Raw genomic sequence first — 17,634 nt, forward strand, 5'->3', positions numbered from 1 at the left:
CACTGCCAGGTCACTGACCTCCTCTCTGTAGTCCATGATCAGCTCTTTTGTCTTGCTGATGTTGAGGGAAAGGTTGTTGGCAGGTCTTTGACCTCCTCCCTATAGGCTGTCTCATCATCATCGTTGATATGGCCTACCACCATCGTGTAGTCAGCAAACTTAATGATGCCGTTGGAGTCGTGTGTGGCCACGCAGTCATGGTTGAACAGGGAGTACAGGAGGGACTAAGCACGCACCCCTGAGGGGACTCCATGTTGAGTGTCAGTGTGGCGGAAGTGTTGTTGCCTAACATCACAACTTGTGGGTAGGCAACAAGGATCCAGTTTCAGATGGAGGGGTTCAGTCCCAGGGTACTGAGCTTAGTGATGAGCTTGAAGGGCACTATGGTGTTGAACGCTGAGCTGTAGTTAATGAACAATATTCTCACATAGGTGTTCCTCTTGTCCAGGTGGGTAAGGGCAGTGTGGAGTGCAATCAAGATTACGTCATCTATGGATCTGTTGGAGCGATATGTGAATTGGATTGGGTCCAGGGTGTCTGGGATGATAGTGTTGATGTGTGCCATGACCAGCCTTTCAAAGCATTTCATGGCTACAGATGTGAGTACTACGGGGAGGTAGTCATTTAGACAGGTTACCTTGGTGTTCTTCGGCACAGGGACTATGGTGGTCTGCTTGAAACATGTAGGTATTACAGACTGGGCCAGGGAGAGGTTGAAAATGTAATTGAAGACACTTGCCAGCTGATCAGCGCATGCTCTGAGTACACGTCCTGGTAATCCATCTGGCCCAGAGGCCTTGTGAATGTTGACCTGTTTAAAGGTCTTACTCAAATCGGCTACGGAGAGCGAGATCACACAGTCGTCCAGAACAGTTACTTCACTGTCCTGTCAGTGCTCCCTCAGGAAAAGCACTTCATCTTCTCTTCCCAGAATAAAGCATTTCCTGGAAAACAAAGTGACCAGAATAAAGAAGTCTGTGTACTTCTCTCTATGACTTCCCCTCTTGTTTCTCTCTGTGGCTTCCTTTCTTGTACTTGTCTTGTGGAGTTGCTGTCAGTCATCCAAACATGAAGTCAACAACCTACAGCTGGCTCATCTCTTTCATGAACAATCCCACTTCAAAAATACACAAATACGCCAAAACAGTGTTTTATTTCAGCGTGTTCTCTGTGTAGAGAACAACTTATCTGTGAGCTGGAGTTGTCCACAGGGAGTGAAGGGTTAAGGGTTGGGTAATGTTGCCCATGATGAGCTGCCCAAATATGTCAGGAAGAAAGACATTTCTCCTATTTTGGGGAGGAATAGTCTAAAGTTGTTTATGTTAAAATCAACAAGAGGAAGTGTAGAATCGAAATAGAATGGCTGTCTGGTCATCGTTAGGGAGTCGGAGTCACCCTGTCACAGAGTCATGATAATTGCCGGGGTAGATAGAGTGGCTTGTTTTTAATGTGGTCATACTAATGAGTGAGTGCGTGTGATGCTGATCAGCGTTAAAACCATAAGCGTGACAGCTGACTTAGCAGCTCTGGGGTTCTGCCAGATGACCCTTGGTAGAGGGGAAATAAAGCCAGGGTAATTGGCCACTGTTCTGTTATTTTCTGTGCCGAGTGCTGAAAAGTCTCCCTATCATCCCAAGAATGTCTTCTACCTCTCTCCGCCAAGGTCAGAGGCAGACCATGGAAATGTGTTCGGTGCCGTGGAGTCACGTCCAGGTTATTGCCAGTTATAGGTTCATAAAGACAATGTACTATGGGATTTTCCATTGTTGATCTCTGGCAATCTCGCCTTGCAGATTTTTTCAGTTCTGTTTATTTACCACTGTTTATTTACCACTGTTTATTTTTGTCCAGCATTGCTCTTTGAATACTTGTTTCACTTGGAGGAGGGGTGGAGGAGAGGATAGGAGACGAGGGGGTTGTTGTGGTCACTGTTAACACTGGCTCCATGACTGGGAGGAAGGAGGGGAGGAGGAGAGGATAGGAGACGAGGGGGTTGTTGTGGTCACTGTTAACACTGGCTCCATGACTGGGAGGAAGGAGGGGAGGAGGAGAGGATAGGAGACGAGGGGGTTGTTGTAGTCACTGTTAACACTGGCTCCATGACTGGGAGGAAGGAGGGGTGGAGGAGAGGATAGGAGACGAGGGGGTTGTTGTGGTCACTGTTAACACTGGCTCCATGACTGGGAGGAAGGAGGGGAGGAGGAGAGGATAGGAGACGAGGGGGTTGTTGTAGTCACTGTTAACACTGGCTCCATGACTGGGAGGAAGGAGGGGTGGAGGAGAGGATAGGAGACGAGGGGGTTGTTGTAGTCACTGTTAACACTGGCTCCATGACTGGGAGGAAGGAGGGGTGGAGGAGAGGATAGGAGACGAGGGGGTTGTTGTAGTCACTGTTAACACTGGCTCCATGACTGGGAGGAAGGAGGGGTGGAGGAGAGGATAGGAGACGAGGGGGTTGTTGTAGTCACTGTTAACACTGGCTCCATGACTGGGAGGAAGGAGGGGTGGAGGAGAGGATAGGAGACGAGGGGGTTGTTGTAGTCACTGTTAACACTGGCTCCATGACTGGGAGGAAGGAGGGGAGGAGGAGAGGATAGGAGACGAGGGGGTTGTTGTAGTCACTGTTAACACTGGCTCCATGACTGGGAGGAAGGAGGGGTGGAGGAGAGGATAGGAGACGAGGGGGTTGTTGTAGTCACTGTTAACACTGGCTCCATGACTGGGAGGAAGGAGGGGTGGAGGAGAGGGGAGGAGACGAGGGGGTTGTTGTAGTCACTGTTAACACTGGCTCCATGACTGGGAGGAAGGAGGGGTGGAGGAGAGGATAGGAGACGAGGGGGTTGTTGTAGTCACTGTTAACACTGGCTCCATGACTGGGAGGAAGGAGGGGTGGAGGAGAGGGGAGGAGACGAGGGGGTTGTTGTAGTCACTGTTAACACTGGCTCCATGACTGGGAGGAAGGAGGGGAGGAGGAGAGGGGAGGAGACGAGGGGGTTGTTGTAGTCACTGTTAACACTGGCTCCATGACTGGGAGGAAGGAGGGGAGGAGGAGAGGGGAGGAGACGAGGGGGTTGTTGTAGTCACTGTTAACACTGGCTCCATGACTGGGAGGAAGGAGGGGTGGAGGAGAGGATAGGAGACGAGGGGGTTGTTGTAGTCACTGTTAACACTGGCTCCATGACTGGGAGGAAGGAGGGGAGGAGGAGAGGGGAGGAGACGAGGGGGTTGTTGTAGTCACTGTTAACACTGGCTCCATGACTGGGAGGAAGGAGGGGTGGAGGAGAGGATAGGAGACGAGGGGGTTGTTGTAGTCACTGTTAACACTGGCTCCATGACTGGGAGGAAGGAGGGGTGGAGGAGAGGATAGGAGACGAGGGGGTTGTTGTAGTCACTGTTAACACTGGCTCCATGACTGGGAGGAAGGAGGGGTGGAGGAGAGGATAGGAGACGAGGGGGTTGTTGTAGTCACTGTTAACACTGGCTCCATGACTGGGAGGAAGGAGGGGTGGAGGAGAGGATAGGAGACGAGGGGGTTGTTGTAGTCACTGTTAACACTGGCTCCATGACTGGGAGGAAGGAGGGGTGGAGGAGAGGATAGGAGACGAGGGGGTTGTTGTAGTCACTGTTAACACTGGCTCCATGACTGGGAGGAAGGAGGGGTGGAGGAGAGGATAGGAGACGAGGGGGTTGTTGTAGTCACTGTTAACACTGGCTCCATGACTGGGAGGAAGGAGGGGTGGAGGAGAGGATAGGAGACGAGGGGGTTGTTGTAGTCACTGTTAACACTGGCTCCATGACTGGGAGGAAGGAGGGGAGGAGGAGAGGATAGGAGACGAGGGGGTTGTTGTAGTCACTGTTAACACTGGCTCCATGACTGGGAGGAAGGAGGGGTGGAGGAGAGGATAGGAGACGAGGGGGTTGTTGTAGTCACTGTTAACACTGGCTCCATGACTGGGAGGAAGGAGGGGAGGAGGAGAGGGGAGGAGACGAGGGGGTTGTTGTAGTCACTGTTAACACTGGCTCCATGACTGGGAGGAAGGAGGGGTGGAGGAGAGGATAGGAGACGAGGGGGTTGTTGTAGTCACTGTTAACACTGGCTCCATGACTGGGAGGAAGGAGGGGTGGAGGAGAGGATAGGAGACGAGGGGGTTGTTGTAGTCACTGTTAACACTGGCTCCATGACTGGGAGGAAGGAGGGGTGGAGGAGAGGGGAGGAGACGAGGGGGTTGTTGTGGTCACTGTTAACACTGGCTCCATGACTGGGAGGAAGGAGGGGTGGAGGAGAGGATAGGAGACGAGGGGGTTGTTGTAGTCACTGTTAACACTGGCTCCATGACTGGGAGGAAGGAGGGGAGGAGGAGAGGGGAGGAGACGAGGGGGTTGTTGTGGTCACTGTTAACACTGGCTCCATGACTGGGAGGAAGGAGGGGTGGAGGAGAGGGGAGGAGACGAGGGGGTTGTTGTGGTCACTGTTAACACTGGCTCCATGACTGGGAGGAAGGAGGGGTGGAGGAGAGGGGAGGAGACGAGGGGGTTGTTGTGGTCACTGTTAACACTGGCTCCATGACTGGGAGGAAGGAGGGGTGGAGGAGAGGGGAGGAGACGAGGGGGTTGTTGTGGTCACTGTTAACACTGGCTCCATGACTGGGAGGAAGGAGGGGTGGAGGAGAGGATAGGAGACGAGGGGGTTGTTGTAGTCACTGTTAACACTGGCTCCATGACTGGGAGGAAGGAGGGGAGGAGGAGAGGATAGGAGACGAGGGGGTTGTTGTGGTCACTGTTAACACTGGCTCCATGACTGGGAGGAAGGAGGGGTGGAGGAGAGGGGAGGAGACGAGGGGGTTGTTGTGGTCACTGTTAACACTGGCTCCATGACTGGGAGGAAGGAGGGGTGGAGGAGAGGATAGGAGACGAGGGGGTTGTTGTAGTCACTGTTAACACTGGCTCCATGACTGGGAGGAAGGAGGGGTGGAGGAGAGGATAGGAGACGAGGGGGTTGTTGTAGTCACTGTTAACACTGGCTCCATGACTGGGAGGAAGGAGGGGAGGAGGAGAGGGGAGGAGACGAGGGGGTTGTTGTAGTCACTGTTAACACTGGCTCCATGACTGGGAGGAAGGAGGGGAGGAGGAGAGGGGAGGAGACGAGGGGGTTGTTGTAGTCACTGTTAACACTGGCTCCATGACTGGGAGGAAGGAGGGGTGGAGGAGAGGATAGGAGACGAGGGGGTTGTTGTGGTCACTGTTAACACTGGCTCCATGACTGGGAGGAAGGAGGGGAGGAGGAGAGGGGAGGAGACGAGGGGGTTGTTGTAGTCACTGTTAACACTGGCTCCATGACTGGGAGGAAGGAGGGGTGGAGGAGAGGATAGGAGACGAGGGGGTTGTTGTAGTCACTGTTAACACTGGCTCCATGACTGGGAGGAAGGAGGGGTGGAGGAGAGGATAGGAGACGAGGGGGTTGTTGTAGTCACTGTTGACACTGGCTCCATGACTGGGAGGAAGGAGGGGAGGAGGAGAGGGGAGGAGACGAGGGGGTTGTTGTAGTCACTGTTAACACTGGCTCCATGACTGGGAGGAAGGAGGGGTGGAGGAGAGGATAGGAGACGAGGGGGTTGTTGTGGTCACTGTTAACACTGGCTCCATGACTGGGAGGAAGGAGGGGAGGAGGAGAGGGGAGGAGATGAGGGGGTTGTTGTAGTCACTGTTAACACTGGCTCCATGACTGGGAGGAGGGAAGGGGGAGAGGGGAGGAGACGAGGGGGTTGTTGTGGTCACTGTTGACACTGGCTCCATGACTGGGAGGAGGGAAGGGGGAGAGGGGAGGAGACGAGGGGGTTGTTGTGGTCACTGTTAACACTGGCTCCATGACTGGGAGGAGGGAAGGGGGAGAGGGGAGGAGACGAGGGGGTTGTTGTGGTCACTGTTGACACTGGCTCCATGACTGGTAGGGGGGAAGGGGAAGAGGGGAGGGGGTTGTTGTGGTCACTGTTAACACTGTCTCCATGACTGGGAGTCACACACAGTAATTACCGATACCAGAGGGACACATGACCTCTGTCCTATATGTTCTGTTCTGTCCTGTACCCACCCTCAGGTGTTTGGACAGAGAGAGAGAGGGAGGGAGTGAGAGAGAGAGAGAGAGAGAGAGAGAGAGAGAGAGAGAGAGAGAGAGAGAGAGAGAGAGAGAGAGAGAAAGAGCGAGTGAATGGAAGATGGAAGGAGGGAAGGAGGGATGGGGAGAGGGATGGCAGAGAGAGACAGGAGGAGAGCTGGAGAGAGAGAGAGAGAGAGAGACATGAAGAGAAAGAGGAAGAAAGAGAGGGAGCGGGAGACATATTATGGACAGAGTGTAAGCCAGATGGATAAAGAGATAATACCTTACAGCAGGTCCCGGGCCTTTGAGGGGCCCAACCAATGATTAAGGGACATTACTAGGTCTGCTTCTGAATGTTCATTAGGTCTGCTTCTGAACGTTCATTAGGTCTGCTTAGAGTGTTCATTAGGTCTGTTTCAGAACGTTCGTTAGGTCTGCTTCTGAATGTTCATTAGGTCTGCTTAGAGTGTTCATTAGGTCTGTTTCAGAATGTTCATTAGGTCTGCTTTAAAACGCTCATTAGGTCTGCTTCAGAGTGTTCATTAGGTCAACTTCAAAACGCTCATTAGGTCTGCTTCAGATCGCTCATACCAGCTTATTAAAAATTATTTACAGGGGGTTGGCGATGGTGTGTTTGAAGAGAAAAGCCTAGCTTGGAGATATACAGTCAGGTACCTCCAATGTGACATGAACCTTAGACCTTAGTCACACCCCACCATCTTCTCTATCAGGAGAGTCTATGAGAATGGACAGCTGCCTAAGGGCACTAACCATCCCCATGCCTGTTGAGCACTATAACATCCCCCAATGCTCTGATGAGACCCTCTGTGATGAAAGCACAAGGTCATCTGGCATCAGCTCTCAATACCGATTGGCTTCCCTTTCATCACTGCCCTCTGATTGGCTGTCTCATGGTGAAAACAGTTGTGGGACCCTATAAAATCCACGTTGCGGAGAACGCAGACGGACTCACTGAATCCAAAACATTAAAACGGAATTCAACAATATTAAAAAATTGATTGAACTTAGTAGAACATTTCTTAATTTGCCCAAGATGATCATAATACATGAACAAAATGCATCAGTGATTCATATTTTCATTCAACTTTCTGAAGAGACAAAGTGGGAATGCCCATGTCTGTGTGCCCATCATTTGTCTACCTCTTTGTGTAGCCGTTAGCGATTATGCTAATGAACCATCTTCTAGTAGATGGATAGGCTTTACAAAAAAACCTTCTCATTTAAATGTCAACTACAAAGTAGCCTATGCCTACCTGGCAGAATGATATCATTATTATTCTTAGCATCTTATTGCATTAATCCAGCGGCCATTTTGTTTATCAATCTCTGCAATCACATGTGAGCTACAGAAACACCTCCAACCAAACAAGTGTCTTGCTGGTGCACACTTGAATTAAAAGGTATCCACACCCAAATAAAGGTTCAATAAAGGTTAAATAAAGGTTCAATTTAAAAAATGTTTTAAAAAAAACACCCAAAAATGTAAACATCTAGATTTTTCCCAGACCTCAAAGGTTTAAGCATTGTTGTGGGCTTGTTGTTTTAATATAAAAAAAAGTGTGATTTTTAGAGCGAAAACCTGGAAAAACAAAACGTAGAAACAGAATTTCGAGGGAAAAATATGGAATTAGGCCAAAAACTGATTTTATAGGCCCCTACAGTTGGGTAATTAGCATAAATGGTAATTGTTGTGAATAAATGCCATGTGAAGACAACAATTGGTTCCAGTACTAATATAATCATATTTACATATGTCCATAACACATCGATGAAATCATAGGAATTTACTAGTGCCATTTCTTTGTGTGATTTTCTCTGGTGATGAGACGACCAGAATCTGGTTGTGAAATTCCTGCCATGTGGTTCTCAAGGACCACTCCATTAGGCCGCTGTCTGTTTTGATATGTCATGAGCTTCTATGACTCAATGTAGAACAGTGTTACAACCAATAATTTATATATAGAGTAGATGACTGACAGGGGGCACTGTTTTGAAGCCACCATGCCTCCATCTTGGCACTTCCCCACCGTTGTAAAAATCTTTGGGGGGAAGGTATAGAGAGGCACTCACTCACTCACTCACTCACTCACTCACTCACCCACTCACTCACTCACTCACTCACTTATCCACCCACTCCCTCACTCACTCACTCACTCACTCACTCACTCACTCACTCACACACTCACACACTCTAATAACATACCAGTAATGTTACCTCATCCCCAGCTAGTCTCTCATAGAACTGCACATGCATTCACAGTGAGTGCATTAGCCATGGTTCCTGGCTTTGATGGATCAAAACATTGGTTGGACCAGTGGCCCATCTATGAGCGGGAGAGAGGGGTTAGCACTGTGAGCCTTACCAGCTGGGCCTGTTAAGAAAAAGATAGAGTGGGAGAGGAGGGAGAGGTACACAGAAGGAGAGCGGGAGTAAGGGAGAGGGTAGAGGGTAGAGGGTAGAGGGTAGAGGGGAGAGCACTTGCAGGAAGCGTGTTCGTAAGTGTTGGCCAAAGAGATGGAATCTGGTGTGTTTTTTGGCATAATGCTCCCCTGCTGCAGGCCCCATCGCTCACTCTGAGAGGGGAGGGCAGCAGGCTGGGAGAGAGAGGGGAGGGGGGATGCCGCGAGAGAGAGGGAAAGATTGACAGGGAGAGAGAGGGGAAAGAGAGGGGAGGGCAGCAGACTGGGAGAGAGAGGGAAAGATTGACAGGGAGAGAGAGGGGAAAGAGAGGGGAGGGCAGCAGATTGGGAGAGAGAGGGAAAGATTGACAGGGAGAGAGAGGGGAAAGAGAGGGGAGGGCAGCAGACTGGGAGAGAGAGGGGGGGGATGCTGCGAGAGAGAGGGAAAGATTGACAGGGAGAGAGAGGGCAAAGAGAGGGGAGGGCAGCAGGCTGGGAGAGAGAGGGGTGGGGGATGCTGCGAGAGAGAGGGAAAGATTGAGAGGGAGAGAGAGGGGAAAGAGAGGGGAGGGCAGCAGACTGGGAGAGAGAGGGGGGGGGGAATGCTACGAGAGAGAGGGAAAGATTGACAGGGAGAGAGAGGGGAAAGAGAGGGGAGGGCAGCAGACTGGGAGAGAGAGGGGGGGAATGCTGCGAGAGAGAGGGAAAGATTGACAGGGAGAGAGAGGGGAAAGAGAGGGGAGGGCAGCAGACTGGGAGAGAGGGGGGGGATGCTGCGAGAGAGAGGGAAAGATTGACAGGGAGAGAGGGGGGAGAGAACGCGGGATAGAGGGATTATTAGAGAAAGGCGGAAAGAGAATTTTTGAGGGATGGAGAGAGAGCCAGTTTGGAAGAGAACGAGAGAAAGTGAGGATGTGGTGGGAGAGAAAAGGTTGAGATAGAGGAGAGGGACAGTTGGAGAGAGAGAGAGAAAGAGAGGATGTGGTGGGAGAGAAAAGGTTGAGATAGAGGAGAGGGACAGTTGGAGAGAGAGAGAGAAAGAGAGGATGTGGTGGGAGAGAAAAGGTTGAGATAGAGGAGAGGGACAGTTGGAGAGAGAGAGAGAAAGAGAGGATGTGGTGGGAGAGAAAAGGTTGAGATAGAGGAGAGGGACAGTTGGAGAGAGAGAGAGAAAGAGAGGATGTGGTGGGAGAGAAGAGGTTGAGATAGAGGAGAGGGACAGTTGGAGAGAGAGAGAGAAAGAGCGTGGAACATTTTACTAGAGTGCTGTCTGGTTGTCATTCTATGTTGTTCTTTCAAACTGGTTTCATGTCTGCAGCAGAACCATGCATCCTTTTAGACATGGTTCTTGTTCCCGCAAGTTACGTGTTCTCAGTTTTCCAAGCCCATCTTGCAGCCAGGACACAGGATACCCTATTGCACAAGATGTTGAAAATAGGTATTTTGGGGTTGAAAACATGTTGAAAATATGTTTTTCAACCAATTCTGCTCATTGGGTAAGATCTGCTATAATTCTTGAAGATTTATAGAATATAGCAGTGGTGTTTACATGAAATTGACTGAAACAAGCTCTCTGATGTAGTCATGTGTCTCGTTTTAGCACATTGTCTGTTGACCCCTGACCTATTCTAGCATCTGTATGACAAGAAGAGGTTTGAGGCCCACACACTTTCTTAGAGATGCGCACAAGAACACTAGTTATATTTGGCCCACACACTCAAACACACCCCTACCCAAGGCTTCTGTCACTTCCCTGTGTACACAATGAGATGTACAAGCCCTTGCCCTTTCCTGTGGCCAAACAAACAGGCGTAACAGGGTTGGGGAGTGGAAACGCTGGGACACACTGGCCGGCAGTGAGCTCAGCCATTACGAAAGCATGACTGTGGTCTTCGACCCTGCCTCAGCCCCACCACCACCACCGCTGCAGCGCTTCCACTTCCTCCCTGGGTCAGAGGTCAAGATCTGGAGCCCACTGCACATGGGAAATGGTGTGTGTGTGTGTGTGTGTGTGTGTGTGTGTTTCTACTGCATGGTTTTAATTTGTACTTTGTAGCCCTTTGTCTGTTTATGTGAATCAGTGTGCGTATGACCTAGTTAGTGCACTTTGATCATGTGCACATGCTCCCAGGCTACAACTGTGCCATTGTGTGAGTGACACCAAGGAGAAGTATATATTAGCAAGATAAATGCAGCAGCCTCGGACGGTCCCACCAAACGCCTCTGAGAGTGTTGGGACTTGCATACCATACTTCCCTGGTCATGGTATATCTACTGTAATCTACGTTCAGGTGGATCATATCTTCGTTGGATGACAGGGCTTTCTTATCTGGCTTTAGATGTGTTTTCTCTCTCTCCTTATCTCTCTGTCCGTCTGAGTGAGGGAGCATTTCCCCCGGCCCATCTTCCCCGGTGGCCTCGCCAGCCCCACCACTCCCTTCCCTCTTTCCTGGAGGGAAATACAACAACAAAAACCAGACGGCAGAAAGCAAAACTTAGCGGATAGCTTCAGAATGCTATGTTTATGTTTGACTATGTGTTTGGTTTAATATTGTTTCTCGTTGGAAAAATGGTATGTTGTTATGTTTCAGGTGACCACAGCTTGCATCCCAGCTCTCCCGTCTGATCTGGTAAGTTGACCACTCGCTCTCTCTCTCTGTCTGTCTCTCTCTCTCTCTCTCTCTCTCTCTCTCTCTCTCTGTCTCTCTTGCTCTCTCTCTCTCTCTCTCTTGCTCTCTCTCTCTCGCTCTGTCTCTCTTGCTCTCTCTCTCTCTCTCTCTCTCTCTGTCTCTCTCTGTCTCTCTTGCTCTCTCTCTCTCTCTCTCTCTGTCGCTCTCTGTCTCTCTTGCTCTCTCTCTCGCTGTCTCTCTCTGTCTCTCTTGCTCTCTCTCTCTCTCTCTGTCTCTCTTGCTCTCTCTCACTCTTTCATAGTCCACTTCATTCCTTCAATTTATGTTTGAAATAAATCAGCTGTGACCATCCCTAAATCTGCAGTGCTGTTGGAAAATGGCAGAAGCTTCTCTTTTCCTTGGCTTGAAGAGTGGGCTTGGTTTGTTCTTGTATGAGGAGAGGGTTTTCTAGAAGTAGATTGTAACAGGAAGTAGTATAGGTTGGGCCGTCAGGAAAGAAGCCTGTTTGTTGCATTACTGTATGTCTCTCCTTGTTGCATTACCGTATGTCTCTCCTTGTTGCATTACCGTATGTCTCTCCTTGTTGCATTACCGTATGTCTCTCCTTGTTGCATTACCGTATGTCTCTCCTTGTTACATTACCATATGTCTCTCCTTGTTGCATTACCGTATGTCTCTCCTTGTTGCATTACCGTATGTCCCTCCTTGTTGCATTACCGTATGTCTCTCCTTGTTGCAATACCATATGTCTCTCCTTGTTGCATTACCGTATGTCTCTCCTTGTTGCATTACCGTATGTCTCTCCTTGCTGCATTACCGTATGTATCTCCTTGTTGCATTACCGTATGTCTCTCCTTGTTGCATTACCGTATGTCTCTCCTTGTTGCATTACCGTATGTCTCTCCTTGTTGCATTACTGTAAGTCTCTCCTTGTTGCATTACCGTATGTCTCTCCTTGTTGCATTACTGTATGTCTCTCCTTGTTACATTACCGTATGTCTCTCCTTGTTGCATTACCGTATGTCTGTCCTTGTTGCATTACCGTATGTCTCTCCTTGTTGCATTACCGTATGTCTGTCCTTGTTGCATTACCGTATGCCTCTCCTTGTTGCATTACCGTATGTCTCTCCTTGTTACATTACCATATGTCTCTCCTTGTTGCATTACCGTATGTCTCTCCTTGTTGCATTACCGTATGTCCCTCCTTGTTGCATTACCGTATGTCTCTCCTTGTTACATTACCGTATGTCTCTCCTTGTTGCATTACCGTATGTCTGTCCTTGTTGCATTACCGTATGTCTCTCCTTGCTGCATTACCGTATGTCTCTCCTTGTTGCATTACCGTATGCCTCTCCTTGTTGCATTACCGTATGTCTCTCCTTGTTACATTACCATATGTCTCTCCTTTTTGCATTACCGTATGTCTCTCCTTGTTGCATTACCGTATGTCCCTCCTTGTTGCATTACCGTATGTCTCTCATTGTTGCATTACCATATGTCTCTCCTTGTTGCATTACCGTATGTCTCTCCTTGTTGCATTACCGTATGTCTCTCCTTGCTGCATTACCGTATGTCTCTCCTTGTTGCATTACCGTATGTCTCTCCTTGTTGCATTACCGTATGTCTCTCCTTGTTGCATTACTGTAAGTCTCTCCTTGTTGCATTACCGTATGTCTCTCCTTGTTGCATTACTGTATGTCTCTCCTTGTTACATTACCGTATGTCTCTCCTTGTTGCATTACCGTATGTCTCTCCTTGTTACATTACCGTATGTCTCTCCTTGTTACATTACCATATGTCTCTCCTTGTTGCATTACCGTATGTCTCTCCTTGTTGCATTACCGTATGTCTCTCCTTGTTGCATTACCGTATGTCTCTCCTTGTTACATTACCATATGTCTCTCCTTGTTACATTACCGTATGTCTCTCCTTGTTACATTACTGTATGTCTCTCCTTGTTGCATTACCGTATGTCTGTCCTTGTTGCATTACCGTATGTCTCTCCTTGTTGCATTACCGTATGTCTCTCCTTGTTACATTACCATATGTCTCTCCTTGTTACATTACCGTATGTCTCTCCTTGTTACATTACCGTATGTCTCTCCTTGTTGCATTACCGTATGTCTCTCATTGTTGCATTACCATATGTCTCTCCTTGTTGCATTACCATATGTCTCTCCTTGTTGCATTACCGTATGTCTCTCCTTGTTGCATTACCATATGTCTCTCCTTGTTGCCTACAGCAGGGCAAAGGAACTGCTCCATCCCGACACATCCAACACCTGGTAAGAGTGTTCTTTCTTCCTCTCCACAAATGAATGCTGATGCTGTTTCTCTTATCGGTGTCAGAAATGGTGGTAATTTAATTTCTCTCTGTCTTCAGGGCTCCACAAGGTCTTTGACTTACAACAAACAGAGGAACACCCTCTCCAGGTAACTCAGCTCTCTATCATACCCTATTTCAATTCATAATTTCCTCGTACAGGAGGATGAGGAAGAGGGGGAGGAGGAGGAGGAGGATTTAATGGAGCATTATGATGAGGAGGGGGAAGAGGTGGAGGAGGGGAAAGAGGAGGAGGAGGGGGAGGGAGGAGCAGGGGGAGGGGGAGGATGATGGTGAGGAAGATCTACTGGAGCATTGTGATGAGGAGGGGGAAGAGGAGGAGGAGGGGGAGGGGGAGGATAAGGAGGAGGATGTACTCTAGCATTATGATGAGGAGGGGGATGAGGAGGAGGAAGGAGAGGAGGAGGAGGGAGATGATTATGTACTCTAGCATTATGATGAGGAGGGGGAAGAGGAGGTGGAGGAGGATGAGGAGGGAAGAGCAGGGGGAGGAGGATGGTGAGGAGGATCTACTGGAGCATTGTGATGAGGAGGGGGAAGAGGAGGAGGAGGGGGAGGGAGGAGCAGGGGGAGGATAAGGAGGAGGATGTACTCTAGCATTATGATGAGGAGGGGGAAGAGGAGGAGGAAGGAGAGGAGGAGGAAGGAGATGATGATGTACTCTAGCATTATGATGAGGAGGGGGATGAGGAGGAGGAGGAAGAGGAGGGATATGATTATGTACTGTCGCATTATGATGAGGAGGATGTACTGGAGCATTATGATGAGGAGGAGGAGGAGGAGGAAGAGGAGGGAGATGATTATGTACTGTAGCATTATGATGAGGAGGGGGATGAGGAGGAGGGAGATGATTATGTACTGTAGCATTATGATGAGGAGCAGGATGAGGAGGAGGAGGAAGAGGAGGGAGATGATTATGTACTGTAGCATTATGATGAGGAGGAAGAGGATGTACTGTAGCATTATGATGAGGAGGAAGAGGAGGGAGATGATGATGTACTGTAGCATTATGATGAGGAGGGGGATGAGGAGGAGGGAGATGATTATGTACTGTAGCATTATGATGAGGAGGGGGATGAGGAGGAGGGAGATGATTATGTACTGTAGCATTATGATGAGGAGGGGGATGAGGAGGAAGAGGAGGGAGATGATTATGTACTGTAGCATTATGATGAGGAGGAAGAGGAGGGAGATGATGATGTACTGTAGCATTATGATGAGGAGGGGGATGATTATGTACTGTAGCAGTATGATGAGGAGGAAGAGGATGTACTGTAGCATTATGATGAGGAGGGGGATGAGGAGGAGGGAGATGATTATATACTGTAGCATTATGATGAGGAGGAAGAGGATGTACTGTAGCATTATGATGAGGAGGGGGATGAGGAGGAGGGAGATGATTATGTACTGTAGCATTATGATGAGGAGGAAGAGGATGTACTGTAGCATTATGATGAGGAGGGGGATGAGGAGGAGGGAGATGATTATGTACTCTAGCATTATGATGAGGAGGAAGAGGATGTACTACTACTCCTTTTTATTCTCTTCATTTGTCTTCTCCCCGCTCTTGCTCTCTCTCTCGCGCTCTGTTTCTATGTTCTCACTCCTCCTTTTATCCTCTCATTCTCCACATCCTCTCATTCTCCACCTCCTGTCATTCTCCACCTCATCTCATTCTCCACCTCATCTCATTCTCCACCTCCTGTCATTCTCCACCTCATCTCATTCTCCACATCCTGTCATTCTCCACCTCATCTCATTCTCCACCTCATCTCATTCTCCACCTCATCTCATTCTCCACCTCCTGTCATTCTCCACCTCATCTCATTCTCCACATCCTCTCATTCTCCACCTCATCTCATTCTCCACCTCCTGTCATTCTCCACCTCATCTCATTCTCCACCTCCTGTCATTCTCCACCTCATCTCATTCTCCACATCCTCTCATTCTCCACCTCCTGTCATTCTCCACCTCATCTCATTCTCCACCTCATCTCATTCTCCACCTCCTGTCATTCTTCACCTCATCTCATGCTCCACCTCATCTCATTCTCCACCTCCTCTCATTCTCCACCTCCTGTCATTCTCCACCTCATCTCATTCTCCACCTCCTGTCATTCTCCACCTCATCTCATTCTCCACCTCATCTCATTCTCCACCTCCTGTCATTCTTCACCTCATCTCATGCTCCACCTCATCTCATTCTCCACCTCATCTCATTCTCCACCTCATCTCATTCTCCACCTCCTGCCATTCTCCACCTCATCTCATTCTCCACCTCATCTCATTATCCACCTCATCTCATTCTCCAACTGCACTACCTCCAGGTCTTTCTGTGGTGCATTACATATTTTTCAGAGTTTCTCTCTTGACCCCATTCTTCAAATCAGTCGCGACCCCTAGTTTGGTGAAAGCTGGGTTAATTAATATAAGGGAGACTGAAAATGTATGTTTTCAGGGTTGTTTTAGAGCTCAAAACAGTAACAGAACATACATCTATAGACCACAGCATAAATCCCAGCAATCTCCCTGATTAGGAGTATCAGTGTGGACCGTGTGATGGAGAGAGTCATGGAGCGTCATTATGACTTTGACCTGACCTACATCACCGAGGGGATCATCTCTGTGTTCTTCCCCCCTCTGCTGGACGAGCAGCGCTACCGTCTCAACCTCAAGGAGGTGACCGCCATGCTCAGGTCCAAGCACCAGGACAAGTTCCTGGTGAGTACAGTACTTTCTGCCGCTGATGTAGACATGGGCTTCCAATATCCACAATACCAACCTAGCACTTAATATGAAGGAATGCATTCTAAGTGGTATGCTAAGTGGTATTCTAAGTGGTATGCTATAGCCATACACTCAGCTTTCATATGGGGGGGGGTGGGGGGGGGGGTCCGGCGGGGGGCTGGGACCCCCTTTTCGAAAGTTTGAGAATCTTTCAAACAATTGAAACAACTTTTTCCTGCAATCTAAAGCCATAATCATAATGTTTAATTCTATGCCAAAGAAACATCAAGCTTAGCATCTCTCTTGAGCTGTCTGTATCCTCTTGGTTATTTTTTTAAATAAACTAAATATGCTTCTCTGCATCCCTGCTAAAATCTGGATAAAAGGTTGAAAGAAATGTTTGTCTTATTCAGTACATTTAGTAATTGCTTGCTTTTCTAAAGTCTACCAACCTTGCCAGCAGACAAGCTAGCTACTCTAACTTGATTGATAGCCTGAAATGGATTCTTGGTAGCTAATTGGGAGATGAGGTTGGGAGATTCGGATCCTAGCTGGGTTAGCTAATGACAACTTAATAAAATGGCTAGGTGGCTAGTAGTATTACAGAGAAACAACAACAACAAAATAAATTATTATTTTTTAATTAAAAGACAAATCTGAGGGGGCACGTGCTCCTGTGCCCCCTATGGGCATGATGCCTCTGCTTGCTGGGCTGGTTGAACACACATCATTCATTTGAATATCCATTTTCCTTTCAGCTCTTCAACCTCTCTGAACGACACCATGACATCACCCGCATGAATCCAAAGGTATCATTTTTTATTTTCTGTATCAATACTGTATCAGTTTCTAAGGCTAAGTATATTAATGTACTTTTCCTCACTATTTTCCCATGTGGTCCAGGTCCTTGACTTCGGCTGGCCTGACTTCCATGCCCCTCCCCTGGACAAGATCTGTGCCATGTGTAAGGCCATGGAGACGTGGCTGACCTCCGACCCCCAGCATGTGGTGGTCCTGCACTGCAAGGTCAGGGTTCAGGCTTGCTTCTGACTAGGTTTTAAAGGGTAGTTTTGTTGTTTGTAAGGGCTTTTAGGGGCTGCTGGCTTCACATAGATGACTCACGTATTTCACTCACAGAGGCTCTTTGATCAGTGCAATAAGTCATCTTTGTATCTTTTCACTGTGAAATGTTGAAATTGCTATGAGATCTTGTAGGGGTAGTGACATTCGTGTCTTTAAAACAATAATAATCCGTTCCTCAAGCCCGGGGCTAAAAACCGTTGGGACTTCATGTTCTTTTGGCACTGATCTTTCTCCTTCAGGGCAACAAGGGCAAAACAGGAGTGATTATTGCAGCCTACATGCACTACAGCAAGATCTCTGCAGGGTGAGTGTCCTGTCCCGCATCCAAAGCCACAG

The 17,634-nt window shown here is 48.7% G+C and overlaps 1 protein-coding gene across 6 annotated transcripts in view; it reads left to right on the forward strand.

Annotated features, from left to right (window-relative positions):
- LOC110531258 (tensin-2) overlaps positions 1-17,634 on the forward strand; it is a 64,510-nt gene that overhangs the window by 34,021 nt on the left and 12,855 nt on the right. For 4 of the 6 annotated variants that reach the window (XM_090185323.1, XM_090185326.1, XM_090185325.1 and 1 more), the window contains exons 4-10: positions 11,107-11,145; positions 13,389-13,430; positions 13,529-13,578; positions 16,026-16,209; positions 16,974-17,024; positions 17,119-17,241; positions 17,538-17,602. In XM_090185323.1, the coding sequence (XP_090041449.1) occupies positions 11,107-11,145; positions 13,389-13,430; positions 13,529-13,578; positions 16,026-16,209; positions 16,974-17,024; positions 17,119-17,241; positions 17,538-17,602 (554 nt within the window). The remainder of the gene's footprint in view (positions 1-11,106; positions 11,146-13,388; positions 13,431-13,528; positions 13,579-16,025; positions 16,210-16,973; positions 17,025-17,118; positions 17,242-17,537; positions 17,603-17,634) is intronic. The other 2 variants (XM_090185324.1, XM_090185328.1) reach the window with 1 other exon arrangement.

This window comes from Oncorhynchus mykiss, chromosome 9 (assembly GCF_057628025.1).
Source record: "Oncorhynchus mykiss isolate SJ-2025 chromosome 9, ASM5762802v1, whole genome shotgun sequence".
Classification (NCBI taxonomy): domain Eukaryota; kingdom Metazoa; phylum Chordata; class Actinopteri; order Salmoniformes; family Salmonidae; genus Oncorhynchus; species Oncorhynchus mykiss.